The sequence below is a fragment of the Hemibagrus wyckioides genome, linkage group LG12 (genome assembly GCF_019097595.1).
Source record: "Hemibagrus wyckioides isolate EC202008001 linkage group LG12, SWU_Hwy_1.0, whole genome shotgun sequence".
In the NCBI taxonomy this organism is placed as follows: domain Eukaryota; kingdom Metazoa; phylum Chordata; class Actinopteri; order Siluriformes; family Bagridae; genus Hemibagrus; species Hemibagrus wyckioides.
The window spans coordinates 10,014,602-10,035,208 of NC_080721.1; the positions used below are offsets into that span (position 1 = coordinate 10,014,602).

The window sequence follows — 20,607 nt, forward strand, 5'->3', positions numbered from 1 at the left end:
GGTGAAAAAGACGGTAGGAAGGACCGGTGTATTTTTGAATGGATGGATGAATGGATGGATGAATGGATAGATGCATGGTTGGATGAAAAAAACAGTTGGATGGATGGATGTATTTTTGGATGGATAGTAAGATGTATTTTTGGATGGATGCATGGTTGGGTGAAAAAAGACGGCTGGATGGATGGATGGGTGTATTTTTGGATGGATGAATGGATGGATAAATGGATGTATTTTTGGATGGATGGTTAGATGAATGGATGGATGAATGGATGGATAAATGGATGGATGGTTAGATGGATAGATGTGTGTACATATGGATGGATGAATGGATGGATGCATGGCTGGATGAAAAAGACGGTTGGATGGATTGATGGATGGATTGGACACCTTTAACTATAAAATAAATTCCACAGACTTCAGTATGGATTTACATTAAAAATAAATACATTCTTTATAATATAATCTATAAAGTCAAATTAACTCTTTGGAGCTTTCTCAACCCTCAACCTTCTACATTCTCCACAAGCTTGGAGTTGAGCTCGGTGCTTGGCCCCCTACACATAATAACTTTAATAAAGCAGGATGGAATTTCCACCACTGTAACAAAAGGCAAACATCTCGGAGCTCCTGGATATTTCCTTCAGGACCTCTGAAGCCCACTTAAAGAATCACTGCTCTACACTACAGCTGTGGTTTCATCCTCTTCTTAATATCTTTGGGTCAGACAGACAGTTCAGTATCTTAATGGGAGATTCATGTCATGATTAGATAAGATTCTGCTTCTGAAGGACATTACCAGCTTAACTGCTGCATCAGAAGGCTAAATTATTCACGCTGTTAATAAATAAAACTTCGAATACAGACAGGACATTCCCCATTAGCAGTAGTACATTCAGTATTTAATGCTAATAGTGAAAAACTGGCCTAAATGGAGCGCTTTGTTCTATCTGAATGCAGGGGTTTAATCTATGTAAAGGCACAGTAGCATCCTGGAAAAAGCAAAAGAATAAAATCTTTTCTCATGTCACTTCTGTTCACGTCAGGAGCTCACATACTGTACGATGGAAGCAATTAGCAATTAGTAATTAGAGTTTCAGACAAAAAAGCATTCCTCTCGTACCTGCTGAAACAAATGCGCCATTGTTTCCACACAATGTTCTTTGATTTGGCTCACGCTAGCTAAACTGTCACTAGCCGTCACGCCGGTCTGGACAGCTAGCCAACACACATGAAAACTAAACATCACTTAACCCTACTGTTTTTCGCTATCAAAAATATTCAGTGAGTATCAACATCGGTCACGTTAGCATGTGTCTCAGAGATGTGTCTGCACATGCCGCTGTGGCGAGGGAGAAAACTGCGAGTGAGAACGCAGAAACAGAGCATGTGGTGAGAGAAAACACGGCTTCGTAGACTCTCTGTGTTCTCCCTCTGTGCCTCACTCACACTCCATGTTCTCTCTGTCAGGTTCTCTCTCATTGCTCACTCACAGAGCTGCAAATAAAACCCACTGTGCTCATTTTAAGCTTAAAAAAAACGTCTAATTTAAGGAAAATGAAATTCATAGTCTGTTCAAAAGGGAAGTGTAATTCTTGCAGGAAGTGGTGGCTCAGTGTTTAATTAGATGGTTGTGAGTTTGAATCCCAGAACCACTAAGATGCTGCTGGGCCCCTGAGCAAGGCCCTTAACTCTCAGTTGTACAAATGAGATAAATGTAAGTTGATGAGATTTATGAAAATATCCTGTCTGAATGACTAGCTATGACGTGTCCTAAAATGGTCAGTGAGATGAAAACTATGGGCTTCAACAGTCTAATAAAGCTCTAAAATGTGAGATAAATAAATAAACAGGAAAGTGTTCAGATGATCGGCAAACAGTACAATGTCCAGAAACCAGAGGAGAGCAATAAAGAGACAAAAGGCTTGGTGAGGCACACTGAGTGTTACTGTTCACTGTGTCTGTGTGGATAAATGTGTCTTTTAAACACTTTTAAGTGTGTGTGTGTGTGTGGACCACTGACCACTGATCGGTTTGAGTTTAAATCCCAAGATCATCAAGCTGCCACTGCTGGGCCCTCAATTGAGGCCCTTAACCTTCAACTGCTGATTTGTGTAAAATGAGATAAAAGTGGTACTGTAGCTTGGTGGTTAAGATGGTGGGCTACTGATAGGAAGGTTCAAATCCCAGGATCACCAAATTGCCACTGCTAGGCCCTTGAACAAGGCCCTTAACCTTCAACTGCTCACATGTAAATAATTCGAACTGTGAGACTGTGAACATGTTGGTGGTGTGTAGAGCTGGTGACTGGTTTTCGGCGGCCATGTTTATATGCAACAATGTGTTGAAGACAGAAGACAGAGTTTACCAATAATGAACTAAACGTGTCTTAACAAACCTGCTCAGTTCTGACCACAAAAATACCACAGATGTGACTCCAGGTCAAACACAGCATGAGGGTTATAACCAAATGTGGCTGTAATTCGATTGAGAAGTGTTAGCAATGCTGCAATGAGTTCATTTGCGTGTTCATTTTCGAACAAGCTCACAAACTGTTAGCTAATCGAATTGCGAATATGAAGCAGTTTCACCTCCTACAGCCTCAGAAGCACTTTCTGTCCAAAATATCCTGAGAATGGGATCATATGTATGAATATATCCAATAGGCATTGCATATCTTGTCAATCACTAATCAGTTTTAATTTTAAAAAATGATGTTTTATCCCCTCGGGAAATATGACAATTGCTAAATGTTATAATTACTCTCAGTCTCAATGGGCTGTAGCTTTCTTTTGGATCTGGCACCAGGGATGAGAATTAGCAATAATGTTGTACAGATTTAATTCGAAAAATTCGATCCAATCACGATCACAGCTGAGGTTTTTCTCTGCTACACATCCTGAATCTCCGGAGTCTCTGTCTAGATATTGTGAATGATACTGTTGATGAGTACAGTAGGTCCTTATTTTTCTGTAATCTCAGAGCTGCTAAAATGCCTTGCAGCATAGCAAAAAAAACATGAACTCATTAAGAATATGGAAGAAAAGAGAGCTGTGGAGAGAGATACCCAACACCCAGATGGTTAGTTACTCTTCAGCATTAGTCATTTGCAAACGCTGGGCAAACTCGCAGTGGCTGCTGGGCTGACATTATCTATCTTGTTATGATATTTATGAGCGTCTGCTTGGGAAATATAGATATGTTAGCATTACTGTAGCAGACTGTAAGCTATTTTCTATTTTTTTGTGGAGATACAGGCCAAGTTAATGTTCAGATAATGTTCACATTATGGCATGACTGATGGGCTGCTTTGAGTATTTCAGAATTTAGTGGGATTTTCACACATAAACGTCTCTAGAAATGAAACAGAATGGGACGAAACACTAGAAACATCCCAGAGGAAGAAATGCCTTGTTTATTAAGAGTGAACAGAGGGGAATTGACTGGTCTGAGCTGACAGGAAGGTTACGTTAATTCAAATAACCACTCTTTACAACCGTGGTGAGAAGAAAAGCATGTCACAATGCATAACACTTCATGCTGATGAGCTACAACAACAACAACCAGACCACTCCAGTCCACAACACCTTTTCCAGCCAAGAACATGAATCTGAGGCTACAGTGGTCAGGTACAGGTTTACGGACAGATAAAGAATGGTAAGATGAGAACACCTCTTTACAGGGACTTGCTTTTTAAAACACGGACCGGCTAGACCACTGGATCAGAGCATCTCCAAAACTGCAGCTCTTGTGGGGTGTTCACGGTCTGCAGTGGTCAGTATCTATCAAAAGTGGTCCAAGGAAGGAACAGTGGTGACCAGGTGACAGGGTCATGGACGGTCAAGGCTCACTGATGCACATGGGGAGTGAAGGCTGGCCCGTGTGATCCGATCCAACAGACGAGCTACTGTTGCTCAAATTGCTGAAGAAGTTAATGCTGGTTCTGATAGAAAGGTGTCAGAATACACAGTGCATGATTGGTCAGGGCTGTTTTCGCAGCAAAAAGGGGACCAACACAATATTAGGTCATAATGTTATGCCTGCTCTGTGTATATTATTTATATATTATATATATAATGGCATTCAATAATTGATTCTGTCCTTTGTGTTCAAAAATATCCAAAGGCTTGTCTTTTAATGCAGGGTGCTTGGTCTCCATGTGGCTTTTTGTAGTAAATGTATATGTATATACATGTATATGTAGCTCTGAAGGCCTCATGGCCTGGTTGATTAGTCGGATGCCACATATTATACAGATGGTGCTTGGAGTAGATGAATCACCTGTTGTGATAAACCCATAATTTAAGTAAGATTCTTGGAATTTTCTTTAAAAAAATGCAGATTTCTGCAGTCTTCTGCTGTGTCATCATTGGGTCTTTCTGTCTTTTCAAAGAATCTCTCCAGTGATGTTCGTTGTTTGCTCATTTTTGAAAGGGGTAACTTTTGGCCTTAATTTATTGGTTCATTAAAAAAACTTAGACTTAGATGGGAAAAGTGTAATAAAGAGGCACAGCTAGAAGCGGCAATGTTTTAAAAAATAAAACACCCTGCAGACTTCATTAGTCAATAAAATGGAAAAAAATATTCTCCCTCAGATCACCGGTGGTTGTGGACCCCTGCTTTAAAGCATGTCAGATATGACATGCCTATATTTTCACCCAGATTTAGAGACTCACCATAAAAAGTACGATTCCACATCCTCTTTGTGACCACAGAACCTGACGGTTTATGTCCTGTCTGGCTCATAGTCTCGTTCAGGGCATGAGAGTAGAGCAGCACTCCGTCATGGAAGCCTCCGGGTATTATGTTCCTCTGGGAAAAAAAAGAAAAAAGTATAAGAGAAGATGTTTAGTGTTTAGATAAATGGCATTCAGTGTAGGTAATGTCATTGTGGGAGCAGACAACATCAGCACACTCAGGTGTAAGTGGTAAAAGGTCAAAGTGAGATATTGTGTCTAGAATGAATATAAACTTACACACAACACCATACACACCACTGTGCTGACACAATAATCCACTGTCCAAAGTGACTCAGTGGTGGTGATTTGGTCTTATCCAGTGAGTTTTCAATGGACGATGTGTGTGTGTGTGTGTGTGTGTGTGAAATATTGTACACTAACAATATATAGGTTTCAGAATTAGAATACTTCATTGATCCCTTTAGGAAAATGTTAAGTTGCAGTTGTTCACAGTATCATAAAAAAGTAAAATAATAGTAAAATAAAATATAAGAATTAAAAAATAACTACAGTGGAACCTCGGCGTACTAACATAATTCGTTCTTCAGGTGAAAGTTGGTACTGCGAAACAAATTTTCCCATAAGAAATAATGTAAATGCATATAATCCATTCCAGCCATTCAAAAATATGACCGATATGACCGCGACGAAGCATATGTAAACTGTATGGCACCTTACAAAGAACTGACCCAAGCCAAGCATTCCATGTAAAGGGTCCTCACAGGAAGTCGTGCCACCAAGCCTGGGCTAAAAATAGAAAAGAGCGCCCACGCCACCGATCTGTCAACAAAAAAGCGCCCGAAAAATCACCTAGCTTTTGAACGCATGCTGAAGGCGAAGTTGGTATCGTGGGTTGACTCTTTCCAAACAGCTTTCGCTAACTGTAATAAAAAAAATTAGCTTTGGTTGGCTTTCCACTAACGCAAACACGTTTTGGGTTCAGTTTTCAGTCCATTTCAGTTGGTGTTCTTTCCATTATGTGGTTCGTTTGGACTCGAGATCAAGATCAACTTCTCTGATTACAGCGAGAAATCCATTTGACTCTGAATCGACTCGACTGAATCGACTCAAAGTGAACCAGCATGCGATGTATTTTTGGGTCTATTTTTGGGATCGATAGCTTTTTGTAGTGTGAGCTGTTGAACTTGAGGCTCAAGAAATAAAAACTGAAAAGAAAATCAATGCTGGATGATGGAAACAAAATGTTTTTCAGCCCTCAGCCAGTGTGAAATTGACTAATATGTGTAGGTCATGTAGCTTCTGTATAACTTTTATTTTTTTACTCATCATGGTTTGGCACAGTTAATGGACAGACAGCCATGTTAAAAGTTCAGACAGCTGACACTGTAGTCGTCCAACCAATCGTGTCTGGCCTTGTTAGTAATCTCGGTATATATTAATAATATCTGTATTACTTAATAGTCAGTGATGGCTGTCGTCAGCCTGAAGCGAAGCATCCGCTATTTACACGCTTTTCTTCACTGCTCTCGGATTGTTTCTTGTCACTATCGTTTTTTCTCATCTCCTCCCCTCAGCTCACTGGGTGATTACATCAAGGCTTCAGCGTTCCCATTCCCCTGAGTCAACACGTTTGTTTCCATTCTTAATCACTACTGATGAATGAGAGAAATATGAGAGATGACAGAGCCCTGAAGGAAAACACACACAACACACAGAGCTATTACTCAACTCCGAGAGGCTCGGAAATGCCAAATTCAACAGCGACCTACTCGAGCGGGGAGGAAAAAAAACAAAACAAACCCAAAAATAATTAAAAATAACTATTCACCTGTCTGATATTTGCTCCAGCAGCCAAGGGGCTTAAGGGAGGTTAAGGTGAAAAGTGCTTTAATATCTAGGTGATGAAGCTGGAAGTGTCCTGGGTCAAGCTCTGGGTCAAGCACTCATCACTCAGACTTTTATTATTTATTTCTCTAAGAAACAACTGAACTGAATATCCACATGTGCTTTAGTGCAGGAGCGCCCAGCTTGGGGTTTGTATAGCAAGAGCCTAGCATCTTTTCCAGCACACACACACACACCATATCATCAGTCAAAAATAAATAATAATTAAAAATAATATTTATTTATTTATTTTTAAATAAATAAATATAATTTTTTTTTCTCGGTTAAGTACAGCTAATTCCACTTTATTTATTTTATTTTATTTTTATTTTCAGATTCCATTTTGACTTTTTTAAATACCATCTTTCATTTTTATTATAACAAAGACATTTCACTGCATGCCGCAATGTGTACGATTGTTTATGTTAGCAATATATATATGAATTTCACACACACACACACACACACACACACACACACACACACACACACACACACACATATATCACCATATTCATCTCATTAGTCAGTGTACTGTTTTCTTATGCTGTACTTCTTTAATTTATTTTTTTAGCTAATTCCATTCTATTTTATTTTACTTTCAAATTCTCTACACACACACACACACACACTTTGGTCACTGTGTAATTATTATATATAGTACGTTTATAACATTACATTTTTCAACACAAAATATTTCATATCATAACGTTGTTAAATTCTGGACTCACTAAAGTATCATGTGTGTGCTATACCTTAAGCCACAGGGTTACATTAATGCGCTGGTTCTAATATGTTATTGTTTCTATAGTAACAGCTCACACTCACAGTTCCAGAATCCTGGCTAATAATAAACAGCATGGATTCTTTTTTATATAAGATAGAAATCTCTCATGTAATTTAAAGGATGCTAAATTTGCTGAAGTTGTGCTCATCTTCTTAGTGATATAATGGATCTGTCTATTAGGTTAAGGTGGTCACAAAACACCACATGACCGAAAGTTTGTGGACCCTGGTCATCATACCCAAATGTGGCTATTCTGCAAAGTTGAAAACACAGAACTGTCAGATGTGTTTGTTTTCCTTAATTAGAACTATGAGACTTAAACAGTGTTCCAGCATGATGATGCTCCTGTACACAAAGCCCCTGAGCTCCATTAAGACATGGTCTGAGGTGAAGGTTGGAGTAGAAGAACTGGAGTGTCCTGCACAGAGCCCTGACTCTGACTCAACCCCACTGAACACCTCTGGGATGAACTGGAACTGGAGCCTCATCAACATCCCAACATCAGAATAAATGAACAAACACAAATCCCCGCAGCTATGCTCCAATATCTACTTGAAAGGTTTCCAGAAGAGAAGTAAAGAGAGAGGAGAAGAGAAGAGAAGAAGGGAGGAGAGGAGAGGAGAGGAGAGATTAGATGAGAAGGAGAGGAGAAGAAGAAGAGAAAGAAGAAAAGATAAGTGAAGAGGAAAAGAGAAAAGAAGAGAAGAAGAGAAGAGAAAAGAAGAAAAAAGAAGAGAAGAGGAGAAGAGAAGAATAGAAGAGAGGAGAAAAAAGAAGAGGAGAGGAGAGGAGAGAAGAAAAGAGAAAAAAAGAGAGAAGAGAAGAGAATAGAAGAGGAGAGGAGAAGAGAAGAGAAGAAGAGAGGAGAAAAAAGGAGAGAAGAGAAGAAAAGAGAAGAGAAGAGAAGAGAAGAGAAGAGAAGAGAAGAGAAGAAAAGAGAAAAAAGGAGAAAAGAGAAGAAGAGGAGAAGAGAAGAATAGAAGAGAGGAGAAAAAAGAAGCAAAGAGGAGAGGAGGGGAGAGAAGAAAAGAGAAGAAAAGAGAAAAAAAGAGAGAAGAGAATAGAAGAGGAGATAAGAAGAGGAGAAGAGAAGAGGAGAAGAGAGGAGAACAAAGGAGAGAAGAGGAGAAGAGAAGAGAAGAAAAGAAAAGAAAAGAGAAAAAAGGAGAGAAGAGAAGAATAGAAGAGAGGAGAAAAGAGAAGAGAAGAGAAGAGAAGAGAAGAGAAGAGAAGAGAAGAGAAAAAAAGAGAAGAGAATAGAAGAGGAGAGAAGAAGAGGAGAAGAGAAGAGGAGAAGAGAGGACAACAAAGGAGAGAAGAGGAGAAGAGAAGAGAAGAGAAGAGAAGAGAAGAGGAGAGAAGAGAAGAAAAGAAAAGAAAAGAGAAAAAAGGAGAGAAGAGAAGAAGAGGAGAAGAGAAGAAGAGGAGAAGAGAAGAACAGAAGAGAGGAGAAAAAAGAAGAGAAAAGGAGAGGAGAGGAGAGGACAGGACAGGAGGGGAGAGAAGAAAAGAGAAAAAAAGAGAGAAGAGAAGAGAAGAGGGGAGAAGAGAGGAGAAAAAAGGAGAGAAGAGAAGAGGAGAAGAGAAGAGAAGAGAAGAGAAGAGAAGAGAAGAGAAGAGGTTTATGATAACAGTAAATGAATAATAAGTCTGGAATGAGATGTTCAACTAGGAATTATAGTTGTAAAGGTCAGGGGTGCACAAACTTTTGCCTGTGTGTATTTATTCATTTGTGTGTATCTGCTTGAGAAAACCTGAATTTTTTGTAGCTACACCTTTGATAGAAAAGGCTATAATTGAATGATGCCATTGTGAACACCATCCTCTCATCTGGTGTAAGCTGTGATATTGTGTTGTTATTATCACGCTGTTCCACTCCTATGCTGCGTTCGGTGTTTGCCTTTTTGGTGAACGCGGGACTAAGTTTAGCATCGGCGGCTGCTGCGCGACTCGGAGCGGAGAAACAGAACAGCAGCGAATTGATGCTTCCACTGCTTGACAGAACGAGCAGTGGAACGTAAAAGAGAGGAGAGGGGGAAGAGAAAGAGGCGCTTCCAAAAAGAGCAACGAAACGAATGGGGAGATGAAGAAGTGAAGTTGCTATGGCAACCATAGACATCTGCTGCATGGACTCGTGCACGTTCAACATGTGTGTGTGACAGAGAGAGAGAGAGAGAGAGAGAGAGAGAGAGAGAGAGAGAGAGAGAGAGAGAGAATGAAAAGCAAATAGATGGTAGAAGAAGAGAGATTAATAGAGAAGCTGAGCGAGAAGGAAGCAACAAGTACAAGTTTCAAGTCCGGATTAAATCAAGATCTTTCTTATTAAGAAATATTCTACTCCATTCCCAGGACTACATTAAAATCTACCATTTCCGGACACTTTAATAGGAACCCTTGCTCATTGGTGCCATCGTCAGCTACACAATGCATATGATAAGCTCCTATTAATGTTCACATCAAACACCAGAATGTGAGCTCAGTGATTTTGGAAAGTATTTCAGAAACTGCTGAATTTCACACATAACAGACTCTAGAGAACAAAAGACATCCTCGATTCTGTGGGTGGAAACGGCTGGCTGATGAGAAATGTCCAAAGTGGATAAGTGAAGGTTCGTAGGAAGGCAATACACAGTTAAATAACCAGCATCCAACTGAAACCTGAGGCAGAAGTTCATATTTGCACGTGCATCTGTTTCCGTCATTCGCTCGTCTGAATCTCGGGCATCTTCTGAATAATGTCACGTCAGAGTAACCTCTCAGATAATGAATACAGGTCAGTGGATCCTCTGAAATATCATCTCTGCCCAGCTGTTCTGACTGGTCACTTGATTTGAGTGGATTTCAGTCAGTGTATATAAATAAATGATGAGTCGGATACAAAATGAGTCAGTTGGCTTTCATTGCGTTTTAAGCATCTGTCTGTTTTTCCCTCTGTTGGAGAACCTTACACAGAATTTTAGTGGTTGAAGATAAACACCTTCACATTTTAGACGATTATGAACAAACACTTGGAGCGTCTCAGAGAGCAGAAAAGGGTTTGATATCAACGTTTACTTTGAATATACAAACCACTGTTATTTTTGGGAACTTTTCTATGAATATATCACCCCTAGTAGTCTAAGGAAAAACATAAAATCCTTCCAAAACATGACAAATTCTTAAAGTCCTGAGTGTCTACTTTCATATGAGCTTCATATTAACCTCCACTGTGGAGTGGGACATGACAAAGACACTCAATTCTCAACATGAACACAACAAAATCAGGAGCAAATTCTCTTTCCTCTGGGGAAAAATAGTTAATCAGTAGAAAATGAAAGAAAAAATAAAAAGCTCCAGTAAATCCATCCTGTAATTACTGCACATGATTAAATAATGAGCATAATATTTGAACATTTGTTCAGTAAAAGGTCTGTGTATTTACAGGTTCAAGGAGTCGCTGGCTGCAAAAAAAAAGTTCTTCTGGTATAAAACAGAGGAAAAAGAACTGGCTCTGTGATGAATGTTATAATGAAAAAAAGCATGTGGCAGGGTTTCGAGTTGAAGGGGTGATGGAGTGAGTTCAGGAAACACTGAATTCTAAGCTATTTTGCTTTCGCTCGATCATCACCATTACACGGCTACGACAAACCAGCTATAAAGACATGCTTCATGACAATCGAATAAATCTCCGACTGGAAAGTATCTTAAGATGAAAAAAAAATCTCAGACATTACGTCACTTTAAAGCAAAAAAACTGACAAAACCAGTCACGATATCTGACCTTTAGAAGTAGAGAGAAAATGTATACACACTTCAAGAGGTCCAGTGTACCTCAGCATGCTTCACACATCCATTTTACTGTCCAATTTTTCTTTCAGCAAGATGGCACACCACCTCACTACCACCGAGACGTGAGAGCCAGGACGTTGGATAGGATACAGGGGTGCTGTTGAATTCCTTCCACGTTCCCTGGACCCTTGATTTCTATCTGTGGGGAACAGTAAAGGATGTGGTGTATCGTAGAAAACCACCTACACTGACTGCACTACAGGAAGATCCCTGTGGACGATCTAGTTGTTCTTATAGATATTAAGGTTTTTAATATTAAGTATATTAAGTGTTAAATATTAAGTGTCAGGATGCTAATGGCATCCATTTTGAGTACCTAATGTGATTACATAATTCAGCTACCCTTTGTTGTTTACATAAATCTAGTAATGAAATTTTCATGCATATATTTTATATCTTGGTGTATACATTTTCTGGGCCCCTCTGTATTTATGTAAGGGTCACGTGTGTATTTATTTTGTATTTACTTTGCGTTTTATTTTTGCTGTTGTTACTGTGTACCAATGAATTTCAAATCTATATCTAGTGGAAAAAAGGATTTCTGAGCACAGAATTAACAGACTGTAGTTACAAATTGAGTGTAATGTGAATATTCTGTAGGCTTTATTTGTCATATATACACTATATTGCCAAAAGTATTCGCTCACCTGCCTTGACTCGCATATGAACTTAAGTGACATCCCATTCCTAATCCATAGGGTTCAATATGACGTTGGTCCACCCTTTGCAGCTATAACACCTTCAACTCTTCTGGGAAGGCTGTCCACAAGGTTTAGGAGTGTGTTTATGGGAATTTTTGACCATTCTTCCAGAAGCGCATTTGTGAGGTCACACACTGATGTTGGACGAGAAGGCCTGGCTCTCAGTCTCCGCTCTAATTCATCCCAAAGGTGTTCTATCGGGTTGAGGTCAGGACTCTGTGCAGGCCAGTCAAGTTCATCCACACCAGACTCTGTCATCCATGTCTTTATGGACCTTGCTTTGTGCACTGGCAAAATGTCTTGGTATGCTGAAGCATTCAGAGTTCCTTTCACTGGAACTAAGGGGCCAAGCCCAGCTCCTGAAAAACAACCCCACACCATAATCCCCCCTCCACCAAACTTTACACTTGGCACAATGCAGTCAGACAAGTACCGTTCTCCTGGCAACCGCCAAACCCAGACTCGTCCATCAGATTGCCAGATGGAGAAGCGCGATTCGTCACTCCAGAGAACGCGTCTCCACTGCTCTAGAGTCCAGTGGCGGCGTGCTTTACACCACTGCATCCGACGCTTTGCATTGCACTTGGTGATGTATGGCTTGGATGCAGCTGCTCGGCCATGGAAACCCATTCCATGAAGCTCTCTGTGCACTGTTCTTGAGCTCATCTGAAGGCCACATGAAGTTTGGAGGTCTGTAGCGATTGACTCTGCAGAAAGTTGGCGACCTCTTCGCACTATGCGCCTCAGCATCCGCTGACCCCGCTCCGTCAGTTTACGTGGCCTACCACTTCGTGGCTGAGTTGCTGTCGTTCCCAAACGCTTCCACATTCTTATAATACAGCAGACAGTTGACTGTGGAATATTTAGGAGCGAGGAAATTTCACGACTGGATTTGTTGCACAGGTGGCATCCTATCACAGTTCCACGCTGGAATTCACTGAGCTCCTGAGAGCGACCCATTCTTTCACAAATGTTTGTAAAAACAGTCTGCATGCCTAGGTGCTTGATTTTATACACCTGTGGCCATGGAAGTGATTGGAACACCTGATTCTGATTATTTGGATGGGTGAGTGAATACTTTTGGCAATATAGTGTACATTACTGCACAATGAAATTCTTTCTCCGCAACTCTGGAGGTTAGGGTCAGAGCACAGGGTCAGCCATGATACAGTGCCCCTAGAGATGGGGGAGTGGCGGGCTTATTTGTTGGGATTCTTGCTCAGGAGCCCAACGGTGGCCCCCAATCTTCGGCTCAACAACCCAGAGCCTTAACCACTTGAGCTACCACCACCCCATACACTATAATCATAATGTTATCATTACAATAATATACACTTTAGATACACCTTCTGCTCACTAGAATGCTCACACTCTATACTGTTGTGTATCCTGCGCACTTCACACACACTGTAAAAGCCAGGAGATTGTTAAAATTCTTATTTTTTTAATTGATTTATTTAATGATCGTTTTGATCTGTTGTCCTTGTTACTGTGTGTCAGCACGCAGCATCCCGCCTGAATCATTATACTCAGTGAATCGAAAGCTCATTATTTTCAATCATTTTATAGTTATTATCTCGTTTTTTTGACTTATTATCTAACACAATACAATCCGTCAGTCCATTAGAAGCAAATTCAGTAGACAAACACAATGCAATTAAATGCATTGTGAATAAATGTGTTCCTCCAGGCGTTTGATGGTTACAGTAGAAATCTAATTAAACCTCAGACTTTAAACTCTAAAGCTGGGTTTACTTCAGTAATCTGACTACTACTGTGCACTCTCATGGATTATAGCTTAATTAGGATATGTGGATGAAGAAAAGATGACGAATAACTGGTAATCTGATTGACTTTTCACACCGTACACGAAGGATAAACGTAAAAGATCTGTCGATAACACTCCGGTTTATTCCATTACACAATTTTTAATGAAGCATAAACAGCAATGGCCGTCTAAGCTAAAATACGTAAAATAAACAATGCTATATGCTTTAGTTTAGATTCTACACATTCTGTCATTTGGGACATGGATGACATTTTAGTAATTAGACAAACCAGAAATATCAGAGTAATAATGAGAGGGAAAATGAAGGTTATGTCACGATCCTGATACACACACTGGAAAAAGCGACATGACGTCATATGCACCACATTTCGTAGTCGCGGCTCGTTCTCCACCCTCTCGTGTCACGACGTCAAGCGAGCGTTGCTTCCTTGTTATGTCTGATTAGTTCATTCTTCAGGCCTGATTGCAATTCCAGTTTGCATTCCTGCTCTTGATTTGTTCGAATGACTGTGATGGTAATGAAGTGTCCCTCATGCAGGATTCGTGCCTGCTTACCAACACTTCCTGTCACTTCATTACCTGCATTTCTTTCCTCAGCTGTCTCTCTCTTTCCCAGCCTTTACTCCCTTGTTTTCCTATAATGGCTGCTACACCTCCGGACTCCCACGCTCACCAGCCGCTCTCGGCTTATTCCACGTCCGCCGTTCGATTCGGTCTTATTAATAATAAACAAGGGCAGAACGCTGTATCAGCATGTCAGGAAAGCAAGTCTGTCAAATATATATTAAGAGGCGCTGGTGATGGAAAACTGCGTTCCACGAAGGATTAAGATTATATGCTAATTCTGTCTAATAAAAACAGACTGGTGTCCCAAAATGTTGGCGCTACAACAGTGCAGCTTTTTTTCAGAAAAATGTCACAGAGTCTGTTTCAGACTGTTCCCACCGGCTGCTGCTTTCTGGTATTTACATGGTGTTATTCTCTCAGGAGAAAAGGCATTACCCATAATGCCTTGCCTGAAGTGTTGCTTTACACTCAAATGATGGAATGTACTGAAATAAATAGGAGGAATATGACCCCCGAGGTCATATTTATCTAGTACTGATATAATTGGATCACAGTACTATTGAACGCTTGATCCTGAATGGTTAAACCAAAGGCTGCTTCTCAATCGACTATCTAGCTCCCTAGGTGGTGAGGCAGTATATCGAGTACACAATTTGAGACAATGTTAAAGACTTTCATGACTAATTTCTGGTGACATGACCCTGTAAAAACCCAGTTGTAGACACGATACAAATGTGTTAGCTTAATCACATGCGTTTCTGTCACGAGGCTTCAAGCAGGATAGTCGGCTAGCTGGTGGATTTTTTAAAATCGTTAAACACTTAAAAGTCATTAGACTCAAACAAACGGTAAATAACAACGATAACAAGCTAGTCGTACATCAACATTTGTAGATGAAAATGTTGAGACCAGTTTCAACCGCCATTTTGTTCCAGCTGAGACGCTATAGAAATTATGATGTCATTTTTTGTGAGGGAGCACAGTGAGCATCGATGATCATTGGTTTTTGCGGTGCATTGTGGGATTTTTTCTTTTAAAGCCACGAATGTTCCAGTTCAAGCATTTTGTGACTGAGAAAGAGGAAGAGAGAGAGAGATAGATAGAGAGAGAGCTCTTAAAATAGCTGCCTCCTTGATCAGCACCTTGACTGCTGAACCTAAGAGCTGATTGAGACGCAGCCACAGGTTTATATTAAGCCGCTCTTTCTAATGTTGTTGTTTCTGTAGCAACTTACACAGTGACTTGTATTATCTGTAAATGCTCAAAACAGATGAAAAAACATGTTATTTTTGATATGATGTTTTTTTTATTTCAACCGTTTTAGTTTTATAATTTTATGTCACATGCATGGAAGGAGTCTCCAGTCTCAGTGCTTTATTACAGTTAATGGTAAAGCTGTATGTTTAAAATATTTAAAAAATATATTTTTTATTTTTACTTTCGCCTGTTCTGTACAGCTAATACCCTTTTATTTTATTTTATTTTATTTTATTTTATTTTATTTTATTTTATTTTATTTTATTTTATTTTATTTTATTTTATTTTATTATTTTGCTTTTAAACTCTTTTTATATGCCTATTTTTTTGGCTCTATTTGTAATTTTATCACACAGACAGTTGATAAAAAGCATTTCACTGCACATCACTGTGTATGATTGTATATGTGACTAATAAAATTTGGAGTGTGTTAATTTATGAAAAACAGGAAAGTGTTCAGTTTTATGGACGTTCTATGACTTTACACATTCTTTACCAAATAAAAAATGTTCACATTGGCAAAACACTACCTTAAATGCCATCAATAATCAATAATTAGTTTTCAGTGCTGTCCAACATCACCCCATTCTGTCGCTGATTATTTTCCTGTAACTGTACTACCTGTTGTGTTTTATTCCTCACTAGAACAATCTCCTATCTATTAACTATCTACTAAATAATTCAGTTTTAGCAGCTCCCCTGTATCTCAGTAAATCCCAAAAGACATTTCTGTTAGAATTAAATTAAATCATTCTCGTGCATTCAATAAATTAAAGACTCATACACCTTGGCCTACAACCTGAATTAATAAAATTTGGATTGATATTCAAAGCCAGTGGATGAAAGAAGAGGTTTAGTAAATATACACTTGTTCCTGCTAATTAAATTCATAATCAGGAAAGAGAAATAATTGGAAAGTGTGTGTTTAAGGGACTTTTACTAACAAACTCCCCGGGGATTTCTATTAGTGCTTTTGGCTAGGGACAATATAAAATCCTCTCATTATCACATTACCCTTTTAGCAGCTAGATATTTCTGTAGATTTAACAACCGTGTTTGTTATTTCATGAAGGAAAATATGTGTAAGAGGCATCACTGATCATTATTTATATACAGCAATATATAGCTGAATGGATACAACTATTGTAGACGATTAATTATCGCTCGCGAAGGTTATATGAAATTGTATATTTTCCCTGAAATTTGTTCTTGTATTTTTAATCAGGTTTAAAAAACCAGACTACAAACTAATAACCCATAAAAGGACGTCGTATTCTGACACAAAGACTGTGATAATATCATAAATGCCAGGCCGGTTTTCCTGATGTGAGACTGAGACGAACACATTTGTTTCCTCGCTTGTTTTGTTTCTCGTAAGAAAGCTTTCCCCGAGCATGTTTTTGCATGTTAAACTGCACTGCTGAGGGAACACACACCGCCAGCAGCACACTGGAGCCTGATTAAAGCGATGCCAGTACATTTCTCCACACTGCCTCCTGAATAGCTTCAGATCTCAAAGAAAAACAAAGAGCCATTGTGTTCCCTGTGGAGGTGTGTCGAGTGGAGCGAGTGGCCAAAACCCCTCAGGTCTGGTCTGATGTTTAATGTCAGAGAGCGTAGGTTCGAACACGGTGCTCAGGAGACACACAACAAGAAACAGGAGTCATGTGATTTTCTTGGCTCATTTTCTAGTCAGCCTTAATAGCTAGCCGGCTAGTTAAATACTAGCAAAAGACACACCAACACAACAACCAAGAAACAGACAGCTTTTTTGTTTTGATTAATCGTTAGCTAGCTAGTTGCTGATTCTCAAAATTCTTCAAACATGCTGATTCTCAGACCTGTGACATTCTCTCAAAATCATTTGCGATACAGTAATCCTTTGTTTTTATAGCTACAACAGTTAAGGCTCTGGGTTGTTGATTAGAAGGAGGTTCAACCCCCAGAACTGCCCAGCACTTAATACTTAAAACAATTCTCAAAATATCCTAGGAAGCTCTCAGCAACTTTACACTTTACACTTGGCTAGTCAGCCCTAATAGCTAGCCAAAGAGCTTCTATATTCGATAGTTTCGGATTTACGTAACACACCAACACAACAGCCAGGTAACAGACAGCTTTTTGTTTTGATTAATTGCTAGCTAGCAAGATTAGCATGCTCATTCTGAGACGTGACATTTGGGATACAGTAATCATTTGTTTTTATGGCTGAAACGGTTAAAGGTTGTTGATCAGAAGGTTAAAGGTTCAAGCAACAACAAATGCCACTAAACTGTATCATGGCTGCCGCTGTGCTCTGAGCCCAACTTTCTAACAAGCTGGAAGATGTGAAGAAAAGCATTTCGCTATGCTGTGATAGATACGTGATGAACAAACCATTCACACTTCTAAGAGTAAGGACAAGCGTGTTGATTTGCCTCGAAGCGACACGACTCTCTGTGTCATGCTGATATAAAAAATGAATCAACTCCAACTCTGGGATTCAACAGCACTGTGGTTTAATAACAATTATTTCCAAATGTACTATGTTTACGTCCTAAATTTTCACTCTTTTCAGGCGTGTAGATGTTTACCAAAATCTGCAAAAAAGATAAATCGATTAAATTAAAGCAAATAATGAGTTATATAATAAGCAACTGACTCATGTGAAAGTCTGTAAGTTTGTTCGTGATGTGTAAATGACGAGTCGTGTTTTAGAAGAGATGAGAAGTCATGTCCTGGCTTTACTTTACAGCTAATGCACGAGGCAGTGAAGTAATTAAGACTGTCTTTATGTCCTGCTGCTATACACACTGTACTGTGCACTAAAATCTTCCATTAAAGAAGTCTCCCCAGAAGAAAAAAAAAAATCCTTACACAAAGACAGTTTTAGAAAATGCACGCTGTAAAAGCCTCTCCTAAAAGCGTATGGCGCAACAGACTGTTTGAAACATTATCAGTGTATTATCGCAAAGGTCAGCTGGTCTGTTGGTCTGCTGGACCGAAGCCTTTCTCAGGAAGCACTCGCGCATGAGCTCCTTCTGAAAGCTCGCGCTGAGCTGACTCACTTTCCGTCAGTAAATAGAGTTCCTTCCTACATTTCTGTTAAAGGTAAGCTACCCAGAACAAACACACAAACACTGGCTTCTTCAGGGCGAATCGCTGACTTGGCCACAAAATACCTTCAAGTATAGCTCGTGTAGAGATGGTTTGAATGCTTAAAACAATACTCACAATATCCTAGGAAGCTCTAATCAACTTTACCTTCAAGCCCTACACATATTTGTCTAAATTCCTAGTCAGCCTTAATAGCTAGCCAGCTAGTCAAATACTAGCAAAAGAGCTTCCATTTGTCACAAACAAACTTCAGTATTCGATCAGTTTGTATTCACACTGTGTGTTTTCAAGTAACACACAAGTAAACATAACAGCGAGGTAACAGACAGCTTTCTGTTTTGATTAATAGTTAGCTAGCTACAATAGCAGCTAATAAAGTGACTACATGGCATACATAGCCTATTCCATGGTGTTAATGAACTGCTATTTAGAAATACCTCTTTTCCTAAGTTACAAATATATATTTTTTGATATTTGTGCTAACAAACTAGTCTATATAATCAAATAGCCATTTAAAAACGATGTTTTAAGAGATAAAATGAGGCATGTTTTGATTTAAATGACTGGCTAAAGGAAGTGATCTGTATCTCGTTATCTTTAAAATAAAAAAAATTCCAAGAATATTCCAGTAGAATCGGCAAAGTAGCTGACTAACAAATATTTCCTGATTTTTTATTTTTATTTTTTTTCTGTTAAAGGTAACATTTATCAAAATCACAAAACACAGAGCAGCTGGTCACCATCAACACGCATACCTTCAGAGTTCAAACCCTTCCTCTTGTTTCTATACAAACAAGCTTCCTAATTACATATTTAACTTTATCCAGCTTCATACTCACCAGTGAGTCGTCTATGTTGAAGTTGAACATTTTCTGAGCGTCGGTCTTCAACCTGGACACAAATGTTTTGTATTCAGGGTTCTGGGGCTCTCTGTAGGTCAGAATCTTTACACTCTGAGGAAAAAAACAAGGCAAAATGCATCATAAGCAGATGAAACTGCAGAGACAAATGTATTCTGTTTGAGTTCATTCATGGGTATTTTCAATATTTAAGATTGATATTAAGATTTTGATATTAAAGATCAAATATTTGATTTATATACGATCAAGCCTATACAAATTAGGTGTGATATAGTAAAGAGATAAAATCAACTGATTCCTAAAATGATTCCCCCTGTGATTCCTCAAGTGATTTCTCAGATCGATCCTATGGTATTTTAATTAATATATATTCTATCCAAATTACAAGTTATAGGGTAAAGAGACCAATTGATTCATCAGATGATTCCTTAAGTGATTTTTTTCAAACGATTCCTCAGACAAATCCTTTGCTATTTTAATTAATATATTTTCAATTCTATCCAAATTAGATGTTATAAGGTAAAGAGATAAAACCAATTCATCCCTAAAATGATTCCTCCAACAATTCAAGTGATTCTTCAAATGATTCCTCAAGTGATTCTTCAAATGATTCCTCAAGTGATTCTTCAGATGATGCCTCCGACCAATTCTGTGGTATTTTAATGAACATATTTTCAATTCTATCCAAATTGGATGTTATAGGGTAAGGAGATAAAAAACCAATTGAGTCCTCAAACGATTCCTCAAACGATTGCTCAGACCAATCCTGTGAGGACTGATGCTGACATCCGATGACATGTGTGGACTGATGTTTCTATAATTCCCCACACACAACTTTAGTTCCTGCCTGCAATTACTTCACAGTAAATCTTTGTTTTCTTAGATGGTTTTATCTTCTTATGTCATACACAACCTCTTATTAAATGTGTCTAGAGACTTAGAACTCTTATTAAATGTGTCTAGAGGCATAGAGGGAGAAATAAAGCTTGGTAGGAAGTCACACAGATCCTTTGTGACTCCAGAGAGAGAGAGTATGAGGCTTGTTTTGCTAATCTCTAAACCCTAGCATTTAACATGTAAATCACTACTATTACATTTTAAAGGATAGCAAATGCCCACAAAAGACAGTAGTAGCGATTGC

The 20,607-nt window shown here is 39.0% G+C and overlaps 1 protein-coding gene across 2 annotated transcripts in view; it reads right to left on the bottom strand.

Moving 5' to 3' along the window:
- The window catches only part of npr1a (natriuretic peptide receptor 1a), a 100,673-nt gene that overhangs the window by 50,081 nt on the left and 29,985 nt on the right, over nucleotides 1-20,607 (bottom strand). For both annotated transcript variants that reach the window (XM_058404760.1, XM_058404759.1), the window contains exons 4-5: nucleotides 19,446-19,559; nucleotides 4,674-4,809 (exon numbers count right to left, since the gene is read on the bottom strand). In XM_058404760.1, coding sequence (XP_058260743.1) covers nucleotides 4,674-4,809; nucleotides 19,446-19,559 — 250 coding nt within the window. The remainder of the gene's footprint in view (nucleotides 1-4,673; nucleotides 4,810-19,445; nucleotides 19,560-20,607) is intronic.